Source organism: Octopus sinensis, linkage group LG5 (genome assembly GCF_006345805.1).
Source record: "Octopus sinensis linkage group LG5, ASM634580v1, whole genome shotgun sequence".
NCBI lineage: Eukaryota > Metazoa > Mollusca > Cephalopoda > Octopoda > Octopodidae > Octopus > Octopus sinensis.
The window spans coordinates 91,375,677-91,389,380 of NC_043001.1; the positions used below are offsets into that span (position 1 = coordinate 91,375,677).

At 38.0% G+C, this 13,704-nt stretch overlaps 1 protein-coding gene across 2 annotated transcripts in view; it reads right to left on the reverse strand.

The window, feature by feature from the left end:
- Positions 1-290: 290 nt before the first annotated feature.
- Positions 291-13,704, reverse strand: part of LOC115212305 (ankyrin repeat and SAM domain-containing protein 3-like) — a 44,850-nt gene continuing 31,436 nt past the window's right edge. Inside the window, exons 7-13 of one of the 2 annotated variants that reach the window (XM_029781158.2) lie at positions 13,493-13,573; positions 11,907-12,035; positions 10,771-10,899; positions 7,023-8,193; positions 6,030-6,171; positions 2,685-2,857; positions 291-1,298 (exon numbers count right to left, since the gene is read on the reverse strand). In XM_029781158.2, coding sequence (XP_029637018.1) covers positions 1,052-1,298; positions 2,685-2,857; positions 6,030-6,171; positions 7,023-8,193; positions 10,771-10,899; positions 11,907-12,035; positions 13,493-13,573 — 2,072 coding nt within the window. In that variant the 3' untranslated portion in view covers positions 291-1,051. The remainder of the gene's footprint in view (positions 1,299-2,684; positions 2,858-6,029; positions 6,172-7,022; positions 8,194-10,770; positions 10,900-11,906; positions 12,036-13,492; positions 13,574-13,704) is intronic. The other variant, XM_036502947.1, reaches the window with a different exon arrangement.

The window sequence follows — 13,704 nt, forward strand, 5'->3', positions numbered from 1 at the left end:
ATTATAATCAAAGAAACTGTACATGTTGTAATACTTAATGATAGCCCAACCAGTAAGAGTAATGCAGGTTTTAACCCAGTAAGGCTGCTATAAGAGAAAAAAACTGAATTTAAATATATTGTTACCTAGGAGATTGGGTTTAAAGACTGTTTAAAAATTTTGTTTACAGATAAAGATTCTAATTTCAAATCCAGCTCTGGTAAAATATACATATTTGGGAATGAGACAGCTAAGAATGTTTGGAATGGAACCGATAAAAATATTTTGCAAAATGAAAAAGTAAGAGATAGTCTGGTAAAACAAATTATTGTGACAATTTATCATAAAGTTTATACATACGACAATGAAAATAACGATAATGATGATGGTAATGATGATGATGTTGATGATGATAAAGATGAGTATGAAGTGAAGGACAGTAGTTTAATATAAGGCACAGTGGTCAGACTACACCACACATCATAAAGTTCTGTTGTCCTTAAATCTCAGGTAAACTTGTAAACTTTGACAGTTCAGACACATGATAAAAGGTATCCACACCTTATTCATCTTGTAATAGTCCCAAAGCAAGATAATCCTGAGTAAGCGTTCTTCCTTTTTAAGATGATATTTAGTGTCTGACATGAGGACAATGTGGCTACTACTTCTAGCATCCATATCCCCTTTCATTCTAATTCTGTAGACCCCCATCTTCCACTTGTTACTTTGGCTTGCAATTATTGTTGTTGTTGTCGGATAGCCCTGGTCAATTCTGTTTGAGTAAATATAAATACGGAACTATCTGGCCAAACAAAGAATTAGATTTACATTTCTAATTATAGCTGTCTTGTTTTAATTGTAAGCTATGTATTCCTAAGATTTAGAAGTTAAAAAAAAACAACAAAACAAAACTAAAACATATGGTCCCTATGTTTGCTGAGATGAACTCGAACAGATCAAACAACAATGTTGAAATTTTCTTTGGCAAGTATTGTGAGAACAAATGTCAGAGATGGAAAATGTTTGTGACAGACATTGAAATTTTACAGAAATGCTTCAGGTATTGTTATTGCTAAGAAAATGTGGTTGGTACAAATGCAGGTGAAATATTTTCCTGCAGTAAAAGATCATTTAATGCACTACTGATGAAGTCCATTTTCTGTTTAAGCTCATTCGAGCAAATGTCCATTTTCTTCACAACATCCAGTTCTTTGAGAAAGGAAGAATCCAGAGGAATAGTTTCTCTCCCACATGGTTCTTTCTTCACATCACCTGAGATAAGATTCAACAATTTCTCATGCAGTTCAGACCGATAATATCTACAACAAAACAAATAAAGATCATTTTAGTGAAATAATAAATCTTTAAGTGATTAGAGTTACATATTATGTTATACACAACACCACTTGTATAACTGTGATGTTCATTTACAACCATCACTTAATGACAAAAAAAAAGGGTAGACACACACAACAGGCTTCTTTTAGTTTCCATAAACAAAATCAGTTCAGAAGAGCTATAACACAAAATACTTGTCCAAAGTGCTGCACAGTGGAACTGATCCTGAAATCAAATGGTTGGGAAGCAAGCTTTTTAACCACACACACATCTGTCTGTCTGTCTGTCTCTCTCTCTCTATGTGTATATACTTTTATTTGTTTCAGTCATTTGACTGTGACCATGCTGGAGCACCACCTTTAGTTGAACAAATCGACCCCAGGACTTGTTCTTTGTAAGTCTGGTACTTATTCTATTGGTCTCTTTTGCCGAACTGCTAAGTTATGGGGATGTAAACACACCAACATTGATTGTCAAGTGATGGTGGCGGGGAGACAAACATAATATATACACACATACACACAAATACATACATATAAAAGGGTAAAAACAAGTAAAGACCTTCTTCGGTCATGAATGACTAAGAAATTGCACCTAGAAATTTCCCCTCTGAGGCACAAGTCCAGGCAAGGTGGTTTATGGAAGACCAATATTCACTCATGCATACAAGCCTCCCTTCTGTATGCTACCAATGTTATCCAAGGGAAAAGTAAAGGCCAATACAGCTTGGCACCCATCACGTTGCAAGTCAACTGGAGTGAATTGGAGCAATGTAAAGTGTCTGTCTCAAAAACACAACACACATCCTGGTCCCAGAATCACTACCTTATGATTGTGAGCTCGAAACTGAACCATGTGCTTTCAAACACACACACACACACACACACACATATGTGTTCACGTGAAAAGCACCTGTGCTGGTGCCACAAAAAAACTCCCAGTACACTCTGTAAAGTAGTTGCTATTAGGAAGGGTATCCTGCCATAGATACCTATTTCTTTATTACGCACAAGGGGCTAAACACAGAGGAGACAAACAAGGACAGACAAACGGATTAAGTCGGTTATATCGACCCCAGTGCGTAACTGGTACTTATTTAATAGACCCCGAAAGGATGAAAGGCAAAGTCGACCTCGGCGGAATTTGAACTCAGAACGTAATGGCAAACGAAATACGGCTACGCATTTCGCCCGGTGTGCTAACGTTTCTGCCAGCTCGCTGCCTTAATACCATCGATACCATATAAAAGCAGACAACAGGGCCTAGTGCAGCTCTCTGGTTAGCCAGCTCCTGTTAAACTGTCCAACCCATGTAAGCATAGAAAATGAACATTAAATGATGATGGTGATGATGATGAATTTCATTACCTGAGTTGTTCAAATGCTTCTTGTAATTGTTGAGAGTGACGGCATATTTCCTCCATTCGACATCTCTCACGCTGACGAAGAGCTCGTTCTTCCATAAAGCAGCCCTCAGTCACAGAACGTAACTTCTGCTCCTGAAGTATTTCAGCTTCGAGTAGTTTTACCTGAGAATTTGCCTGACAAAAGAAAAATCATAAGAAAATTAATGGCCACTGCGAGGTTATGCTTAATTTTAAGTCAATGTGTTTATTAATAACCAATGTTTGGAGAACAATGAGAAAGTTTGGTTGTTTAAATCATCCCACGAAAGTGAAGCATAGGCATGGCTTTGTGGTTATGAAGCTTACTTCCCAATTATGTGATCTTGGGTCCAATCTCATTGTGTGACACCTGGGGCTGGTGTCTTCTACTATAGGATCGGGCCGGCCAAAGTCTTGTAAGTGGATATGGTAGACAGAAATTGAAAGGTGGCAAGCTGGCAGAAACATTAACAAATTGGGCAAAATGCTTAGCAGTATTTCTTCTGCTGTTATGTTCTGAGTTCAAATTCCACTGAGGTCGACTTTGCCTTTCATCCTTTCGGGGTCGACAAATTAAGTATCAGTTACGCACTGGGTCGATGTAATCGACTTAATCCCTTTGTCTGTCCTTGTTTGTCCCCTCTATGTTTAGCCCCTTGTGAGCAATAAAGAAATATAAACTTCCTTGGAAATAGATAATAGATGATGACATGAAGAGCATCTGATGAGAGAAAATCTGCTTCAGCGAACTCTGTCCAAGCCATACAAGCATGAAAGAGTGGAGGTGTGGAGGTTAAAATGATGATGATGATATTTAATATTTGTTTTTATGTGAAGTTTTATATAAATACAATCTACAAAGAAGCTTACACAGTACTTTTTATTAGAGTACACACTAATTTTTACAAGGAAAAGTTGACAGTGACTTTGAAGTTTTAGCTTGCTCACAGTCATCAGACTGTCTGAGGACAGTGAGAAATCTAAAACGTCAAAGTCACTGTCAATCTTTTCCAATTAAAAATTAGGCTGTGTGGTAAGAAGCTTACTTCCCAATCACATGGTTTCAGGTTCAGTCCCACTGTGTGGCACTATGAGTAAGTGTCTTCTACTATATCCTTGAGCTGTGAGTGGATTTGGTAGACAGAAACTGAAAGAAGCTTGTCGTATATATATATATATATATATATTCATGTGTGTGTTTCTGTGTCCACCCCCACCCCCCATCGCTTGACAACTGATACTGGTGTGTTAACATCCCCATAACTTAGCTGTTTGGCAAAACAGACTGATAGAATAAGTACCAGGCTTACAAAGAATAAGTCCTGGGGTTGATTTCTTCGACTAAAACCCTTCAAGGTGGTGCTCCAGCACGGCCACAGTTAAATGACTGCAACATGTAAAAGAATAAAAGAATATCCCTTGAGCATTTAGATTATTTTGTAAAAAGTAATGCTTATTTATTCAAATTGGTTTGAATTAATCATGCATTATCTCCCTTCTCTAGATTTCAATGACAGTATATTTTTAGAAAGACATTGCATAACTGCAGTGAGAAGCTGAATTAAAATGGAATGTCAAGTTAAGAAAAACGAGCATTTTTGACACCTCCTTTTTGCTTTTAATCAAGGTTCTAAGGCCGCAAAAGCTACTCATTACATTTGTTCTGTGTATGGACAGGGTGCCATAGCTGAAAGAACCGCTCGTGATTGGTATGCCAAGTTCAAAAATGGAAATTTTGACCTCAAAGACGCAACTTGTTCTGGTCATCCAGTTGGGTTCGATGAAGAGTGATCAAACCAACTTATGCATAAAATTTCTCATCAAATGACAAGGGAACTGGCTGAGAAAATGGAATGCTCCCACACTGCTATAGAGAAGCGTCTTCACTCGATGGGAAAGGTTCAGAAGTATGGAGTATGGGTTCCGCATGCTTTAGATGACAATAACAAAATTCAATCTCTGCTGGTTTGCTTGCTTGTTACCACTCAACTCATGGACACAAGCAACGATTTCTTTACTGAATCACTACAGGTGATGAAAAATGGTGCCTGTACATCTATATGAAGCAGTGTAAGGAATGGCTTAGCCCCGGTAAACAAGCGACACCACTCGTGAAACAAGATCTTCATCTGCGTAAAACAATGTTGTACGTGTGGTGGGACTGGGAAGGGATTATCCATTATGAATTGCTTGAATGTAACCAAATATTCACTGTGGAACTCTATTTTCAGCAGATGGAATGACTCAACACGGCTATTCAAGAGAAAAGACCTAATCAGCAGCATGGAGTTCTTCTGCTGCACAACAACGCCCTTCCTCATATTGCCAATATGTCCAACGAAGCCATCCAAACACATGGCTGGGAAGTGCTGCCACACCCGCTTACTCCCCGATTTGACACCAACAGATTTCCACCTCTTTTGATCTCTTTCAAATGCTATGTGTGGAGTTTCATCCAATACTGATGCAGAATTGAGAGCTTGGTTGGATCAATTTTTCAAGTCGAAATCGGGTGATTTCTACCAATGAGGTATTGAAAATCTTGTTGAATGTTGGGAAGAAGTTGTAAACAACAAGGGTGAATACATTATTAATTAATTAGTCGTTATTTTTTATTAAAACTTTTTAAAAATTTAAATTTAAAAAAATGGCGGGAACTTAGTTGCCAACCCAATACTTCAATTACTGCTTCCGATTTGCTTGGCAGATGGTTAGACAGTCATTTAAAGATGTTTTTGTTGAATTAAATTTGTTGAAAAAAGCTGCAATAATTATGCACCAACCCAATATATATATATATAGGTTATAAGAGGTCATGGTGTCATTGAGACCCAAAGGTGTCAGGTAATGCTGAATAAGTGCTATAGGCAGACTATAGTTAAGTTTCAGGTTCGGTAATTTTGCAAATAAGGGATTCAACGTTGATCATATGCCAGCGTATGTATATAAGAATTTTTTGTGTAATGAGATAAAAAAAAAGCCAAGGCTGTGTAGATATTAGAACATTTAGAGATATAAGGTCTTACAGCTGTTTCCAGGATATTTATTTATTATATCCCTTCATCGGAAACGGTGTGAGAGGATGGTTAAGTAATACTTAATTTAGATAGGATACAAAATAGAGAGTGTGGTGGAGGAAAGAAAATAGATGTGAAATATGTACGGACATTGAAGTTCTAGATCCATTTTTAGGCAGAATGGTATATATGTAAGATTCCAATACCTTATGACTAAAATCTAACATTTCAAATTCTGTTGGATTCTATCTTCAACAGTTGTCTCCCTTATAAAAAAAGAGAAAAGGGAAAGAGATTGGGCTGTTTCTTACTTGATGAAGTTGAATAGCCATTTCCTGCATTTCTGCTTCAAGACGATCTGCATAAGCACGTTCCAACTCATCACAGGGTGTTCGCACATTACTATGCCAACGAGCAATGGCACTCGCCATCTTCCTCCGAGGACCGAACAACCTTTATATGACAAAGAAGTAAAAAATTGAATAATAAAGACAATCCGAAAAATAGTTACAAGAGTGCATGAGTGCATATGTGTGAAAATGTAGAAGCAGTAGAGTGCCACACTAAATTCTTGGCAGTATGGATGCATTCATACACATGCACACACATATACACAAATACACACACATAATATATTTCTTTATTGCCCACAAGGGGCTAAACATAGAGGAGACAAACAAGGACAGACAAAGGGATTAAGTCGATTACATCGACCCCAGTGCGTAACTGGTACTTTATTTATCGACCCCGAAAATATGAAAGGCAAAGTCGACCTCGGCAGAATTTGAACTCAGAACGTAACAGCAGATGAAATACCTATTTCTTTACTACCTACAAGGGGCTAAACACAGAGAGGACAAAGGGATTAAGTTGATCATATCGACCCCAGTGCGTAACTGGTACTTATTTAATCGACCCCGAAAGGATGATAGGCAAAGTTGACCTCGGCGGAATTTGAACACAGAACGTAACGGCAGACGAAATACTGCTAAGCATTTCGCCCAGAGTGCTAACGTTTCTGCCAGCTCACCGCCTTCACACACACAGTGTATATAGGTATGTATGTGCATATCTTTGTGTTTGACCCCAATTGCTGAATAACTGGCATTGGTTTGTTTATGTCCCTGTAATGTAGCAATCTAGCAACAAAAGACTAATAGAATAAGTGCCAGGTATTGGAGAAATAAAAGAACAGAGGCTGATTTGATAGACTAAACACTTCAAGGTGGTGCTCCAGCATGACCACAGCCCAATGACAGAAACAAGTAAAAGAATAAAAGTATGCATGAAGGGAGGATACTTACTTAATGCCAATTTCTTTAAGGTCGTTGTCTGTGAGGGAAAGAAAAACTTGCAGGTCAACATCTTGTTCTTCAAATACAGGTAAATATTTTAAGAGTCCAAGCTGTTGCAAAAGTTCAACAAGGGTTTGAGGTTTATCTGAAGGTATATCAGATGGGGTCACTGAAATAGGTAGATTGGGTGAATCTACAGGGTTTACATTTCTAGTCTGTAGAGTGGCAGGGGGACAATTTGGATTATTTTGCATGTCATCTGTAAAGAGACTGTCATTATTGTTGTTGTTGTTGCTACTGTGAGATGGCAGCCATTGTTGTGAAAACGAATCTAATTTATCACCAAAATATAATTCCCTCACTACATTACTTTCACTCACAGCAGGAAAGTTTGTTGGTGGAGCAACCCCACCTAAGTTGGCAGATAAAAAGTGTAGATGGTTTTGATCAAGTTTATCAGAGGGAAAATCTGATTCATTTTGTGATGGCGATCTGTGCATAAGAAATTGACCTGCTGTATTATTATCATGTTGAATCACAGGGAAATTTGCATATTGTCCAGCAAGGTTTGATGTTCTAGTGTATGGATCAACTATTAAATCCGAGGGACAAATTGATAGAGGAGAACCGATACAAGAATCCAGATTCTGTGACATTTGTTCCTTGCCAGGAAAGGATTTCATTTCATTGTTTTCAGGCTGATGTGGAGTAAAATGTCTTTTGGCGCTGTCACTTTGGATTTTATATTGAGTATCCAAATAAAACAGATTCCTATCATGATTTGAGTTAAGAACTGAATCACCAGATATTGTACCCCAAGTCAAACGGCAAGGATCAGAAGAATAACCTCGGTTTAGCTGGTTGTTTGAAGAACTTATCTCTAGATGTGCAAGACCAAGTGCATCATCTCTAGGTACCTCCAACATCTCTTTTGGAATCACAGAGGGCTGAGATAGGGTTTGATGGGCTCGTTCTTTTGAGAGCTTACCAGATACATACTCATGTTTTGGCAAAAGACTCTTGGGAAATGATGAACTTACAATATCATCACTGTCTGAGCTATTACTATGACTAAGTTGCAAAGCTGCAGCAAGACCACCACTGGAGCCTGAACTACTTTTGATAGTCAAAGCCCCAGTCTGAGAAAACACTGTACTTTCATCTTCATTATCACAAGAATCTGAAACAAGAAACAAAGACATGATTTCAGTATCATATTAACAAGAGAGACTGTTTAACTGTTTAACATTCCTGTAATGATGTTAATTATCCACCAAAACATAGAACTGGTATTTTCTGTGAGTCACATTGTCTCATAGTAAATAAGAAAGATAATATCTAGCGTTATACATTGATACAGAACATAGCTGTGGGGTAAAACCACTTTCCATAATTACTGGTAATATAAATTTAAAGGGTAAATGTATTAAAATCATTAGACAATTATGAGTTATAGAGGGCCCAAAATCCCTAATGAAATTTCTAACTATATTTTAGATGACTCATTTATCATTAAAAATTAAATAAAGATGTCTTTTAAGTAAGTCCTGAAGAATTTTTTGGTATTGATATTCACCTGAATTTTCATAACAAAATGAAGGTAATAAAAAGATTTTTCTCTTTAATAGGATGTTGGCTTAGCTCAAATGAAATTGGAACCAGATGGTCTGGTACCCCTTACTAACAGCAAGGTGGATTTGGATGATGCAGAATTAAGTGTTATGTCTAAAACATATAATGAAATCTGCAATAGTTTTTAAACTTTCTGTTGGCTGTCAATACCTTATAAACTTGTCTTTGAGATATGAAGTTGAAGAATTAATATATTGATTCTTCTGTATCCTCCACAATATAACACTTTGTTGTGCACCAGGCTCCATCGTCTTCTTTGGCATAGTTTCTATGGCTAGGTGCCCTTCTTAATACCAATCACTTTACAAAATGTACTTGGTGCATTTCATGTGGTACCAGGAGCAGTGAGGTCACCAAACAAACAAGACCCTTCAGCTGAAGGGTGAGTGGTATTAATGGAGCTGAGTTTGTGCCAGGTGATGAGAGGTCAGAGTATGAATAGAGGGACGGAAATAGGTGTCTTGCAGTAAAGGGGATACCTGCTTACTTCAGCTGGACAAAGAAAAGAAAGAAGGAGAGGAAGAGAGAGAGAGACAGGAGGGGAGAAAGGGGTGGGAGAGAGAGAAGGAGGAGAGCAAGAAGATGATGATGTGACAAGGAGGTACATTCAAAATACAGGGAGGTGTGTACATTCAAAATACAAGGAAGTGTGTATAAGGGCTGGAGAGGGTGAGTTGATGGGTGGGTTAGTTTGTGAGATTGAGTATAGTAGTGGAAATCAGCTGTCTAGCGGATGTTAACATGAAGCTAAAGAAAATAGCTACACTGAAATATTGAGAAATCTACAGTTACTCTACTCAGATTACAAGTTCAGGTTTATACTTGGAGTTATTGGGGTACTGGGATATGTAACGCACAGCCTAGGTACTAATTTTGAGAAATTAGGCTTCTCAAAAACAAGAAAGGAGAAAGCTGATTCAGAGACTACATAACCAAGCCGTCACTGGAACTGTAGAAATTTGTAAAACTTTCCAGAAGTTTACCATTTAAGTATATATGCGCATGTTTAAACATGCATGTGAGGGGTATTTGGAGGATATGTTCTGGGGAAGAAATTTGAAAGGAACACATTGATGATGATATGATGATAAGATGATAATGATGATGGTGATGAAGACAACAACATTTTCCCATGACATACTATATTGTATTTTTGCACTTACATCCTCTAGTGAATACAAGCATGAATACCAACAAAAAACGACTACAAAATTCGAAGGTTTTTAGCCCAAAGTACCTTGGATCACAGGACGGCCTGTGGTGCTTACCTTGGATCGTGGGGCAATCTGCTGTGCTTGAGGAGACCTATTTATTGAGTTAAGTACATCATCATCATCATCGTTTAACGTCCGTTCTCCATGCTAGCATGGGTTGGACGGTTCGACCGGGGATCTGGGAAGCCAGAAGGCTGCACCAGGCTCCAGTCTTACCTGGCAATGTTTCTACAGCTGGATGCCCTTCCTAACGCCAACCACTCCGTGAGTGTAGTGAGTGCTTTTTACGTGCCACCTGCACAGGTGCCAGGTGAGGCTGGCAACGGCCACGGTCGGATTGGTGTATTTTATGTGCCACCGGCACGGAAGCCAGTCGAGGCGGCGCTAGCATCGGCCACGAGTCGGATAGTGCTTTTTACGTACCACCAGACCAGGGATCCTGGCTGGTTCAATTCGATTTCGATTTCGCTTGCCCCAACATGTCTTCGCAATCAGCATCAAAATAAAAATCAAATGGAATTGTAGTTGTGATTCCCGTACCAGTGGCACGTAAAAAGCACCATCTGAATGTGGCCGATGCCAGTGCCGCCTTGGCTGGCTTCCGTGCCGGTGTCATGTAAAAAGCACCAACCAATCATGGCCATTGCCAGCCTCCTCTGGCCCCAGTGCCGGGGGCATGTAAAAAGCATCCACTACACTCACAGAGTGGTTGGCGTTAGGAAGGGCATCCAGCTGTAGAAACACTGTCAGATCGGACTGGAGCCTGGTGCAGCCTCCTGGCTTTCCAGACCCTGGTCAAACCATTCAACCCATGCTAGCATGGAAAACAGACGTTAAATGATGATGATGATGATGATGATTAACCACTATAAGATGACAACAACAAGAAGAATGACACCGAAATAAATTACCTTTTCCTCCAGAACTATCTAGATTATGGTCTTGTGGGTTGATAGGTGATGTGACATCTCTGTATCGCAAATAGGTTTCTTCTTCATTGCTTCTAGGAAAGGTTACATAACCTTCTGGAACAGAAGTGGCTGGAAAGATCAACAAGAGATACAAATTAACACTTACAATTTTACCATTTCTCTCTTTGTTTGTCTCTCTCTCTCTATCTCTTTCTTTCTTCTTTTTTCTTCCTTCCTTCCTTCCTTCATGGTTGTGTGGTTAATAAGCTTGCTTCAGAACCATGTGATTAGGGGTTTGGTCCCACAACATGAATATTGTTCACTAACATCCTACATTACACTACAGCTTGACCAATACCTTCTGAATGGAACTGGTTCATCAAGACGGAAGAAGCCTGTTGTGTGTTATATATATATATATATATATATACAAATTGAAATAGGGGTTGTAAATGCAACCCTCCATGGGATAACATATATCCAATATACTGCTAGTGAAGTACCCAACAAAGTTAATACATAAATGTTAATGATTGTGATGCAATCAATTCATTTACTGTATTATATGGGCAAAGGTAAAATGATTTACCACAAATTACTAATACAAGATAAGAAAATGGAGAAATACATCTAAATCAAATATCAATTACCAGATAATACTCAATCACATACTTTATTAAACCACCACATAAGAGACCCAACCCTACAGTCTCTTACGTGGTGGTTTGATAAAGTATGTGATTGAGTATTATCTGGTAATTGATATTTGATTTAGATGTATTTCTCCATTTTCTTATCTTGTATATATATATATATGTGGTAATTTATTGAAGCTGAAAAGACTTCACAAAATGTTACTTAGATCATCAGACATTCATGAGTATTTAGACCAATACACACACACACACCACACACCACACACACACACACACACACACACACGCACACACATGCCTTAGTGAAGGCGGAGGTACTGTTTTCAATTGTGTTTGTTTGTTTGTCTGTCCATGAACAAGATATCTCAAGAACCACATAGTGGGATTAAGAAGTGTATTTCACACTCATGTGGTACCGAGTTTGATATCATAACATGATACCAAAGTCAGTAATAATATATAATAAATGTAAGAACTTACTTGGGAAGGTTGGCACTTCACATTTCCTTATTTGGTCAGGCAGTCGACCATAATTCTGTACATCACACTTCCTTGACTGCTCAATGATGCGTGCAAAAGCATCAGGCCCATCTCGTATATTAGGGGAAGCTGAAGTAGTATAAAATAGAATACAAACACTCTGTTAGAACAAAAACATGATTAAAAATGTTTGTCAAATCAAATAGTTAACAAGAAAATACAAAATAAATTTTTTTAAATATATTAAGATTTAATGAAGTAAAAAATCATTATTATGATTATTATTGTTATTTGTGTCTATTATAGAAAAGGTTCTTGTATGTTATTATTATCATGAGGGTAGTGAGTGGGCAGAATTGTTAGTCGGCTGCACAAAATGCTTAGAGGCATTTTGCCTGTCTTTACACTCTGAGTTCAAATCTCACTGAAGGCGACTTTGGTTTTCATCCTTTTGGTGTTACTGAATTAGTATCAGTTGAGTAACTGGGGTCAATGTAATCAACTAGCCCCCTCCCACAAAATTTCAGGCCTTGTGCCTATAATAGAAAGGATCATCATCATCATTATTATGATTATTATTATTATTTTATAAATCAACACTTATTATTATTAACACTGTTAAATCATCAAAGACCAAGCCTCTTGTTTTGTTTTGTTTTTTTTTTTAATTTTTGTTTCACCATTTAGCAAGGAGGGAAGTCAGTGCCCCATGGCTCATTACAGGACCTCCAAAAATAATTGGATGGAGGAGGGCAGTTACTCTAGAACTGAAAGTTTGACCTGAATACTTGCAACATCGTGGACTCTGCTAACAGCATTCAAGGTGCCAGGTGGTGTGTTAAATTGGATGATGGATTAAACCTTTCATTACCTTATTTTCTTTGAAATACAATGTCCTCGTTTTAATTAATTTCAGAAATACATAAGAATTTAGTAAAAGAACTGTCATTATTAAGATGGTGAATGCTACATAATTTAACATGAAATTTTCATGGGAGATCTTAATTTAGATCACTTTTTATAAATTACATATCCAATATAGGTAGAATCAATAAAATGAGTACTCCATCCTGTGAGATAAATATCAATTTAATACACAACCAAAAGAGCTACAAATAGTTTCATGCTTTTATGATACTATATATTAAATGTGGAGGCACAATGGTCCAGTGGTTAGGGCAGCGGACTCGTGGTCGTAGGATCGCAGTTTCGATTCCCAGACTGAGCATTGTGAGTGTTTATTGAGCAAAAACACCTAAAGATCCATGAGGCTTTGGCAGGGGGTGGTAGCAATCCCTGCTGTACTCTTTCGCCACAACTTTCTCTCACTCTTTCTTCTGTTGACCTGCTTGCTTAGCCAGCAGGGTGGCGTCATTTGAAGGCTAAAACAATGCGAAGCGCATTGTGACCAGCGATGTGTAGCAACATCTGATAGCCTGGTCGGTCACAGTGATCACAGTGATATATTAAATGTCAGAATATGAGGATTGCATTGCAAGTGAAAGGTATCAAGCATTTCAATCAGTAAACTTCATTAGGAATCTAAATTCCAGTAGAAAGAAACTACATGAAAAGATAACACAAACCTCTTGATTCCTTGGTACGTACGCCCCAATTGATAGGATGTCGAGGAAGTTGTGGTGCTGCTAGAAGTCGGGCAGGGTCTTCTGGAAAGCAATTACAGTGATGTATTAATAATATTTTATAACTAGTGTACCCATGCCATCAGAAATGATGGCATAAAAATGATATAGATAATAAAATTAAAATAAAAACATTACAACCTCTATCTCAGTAA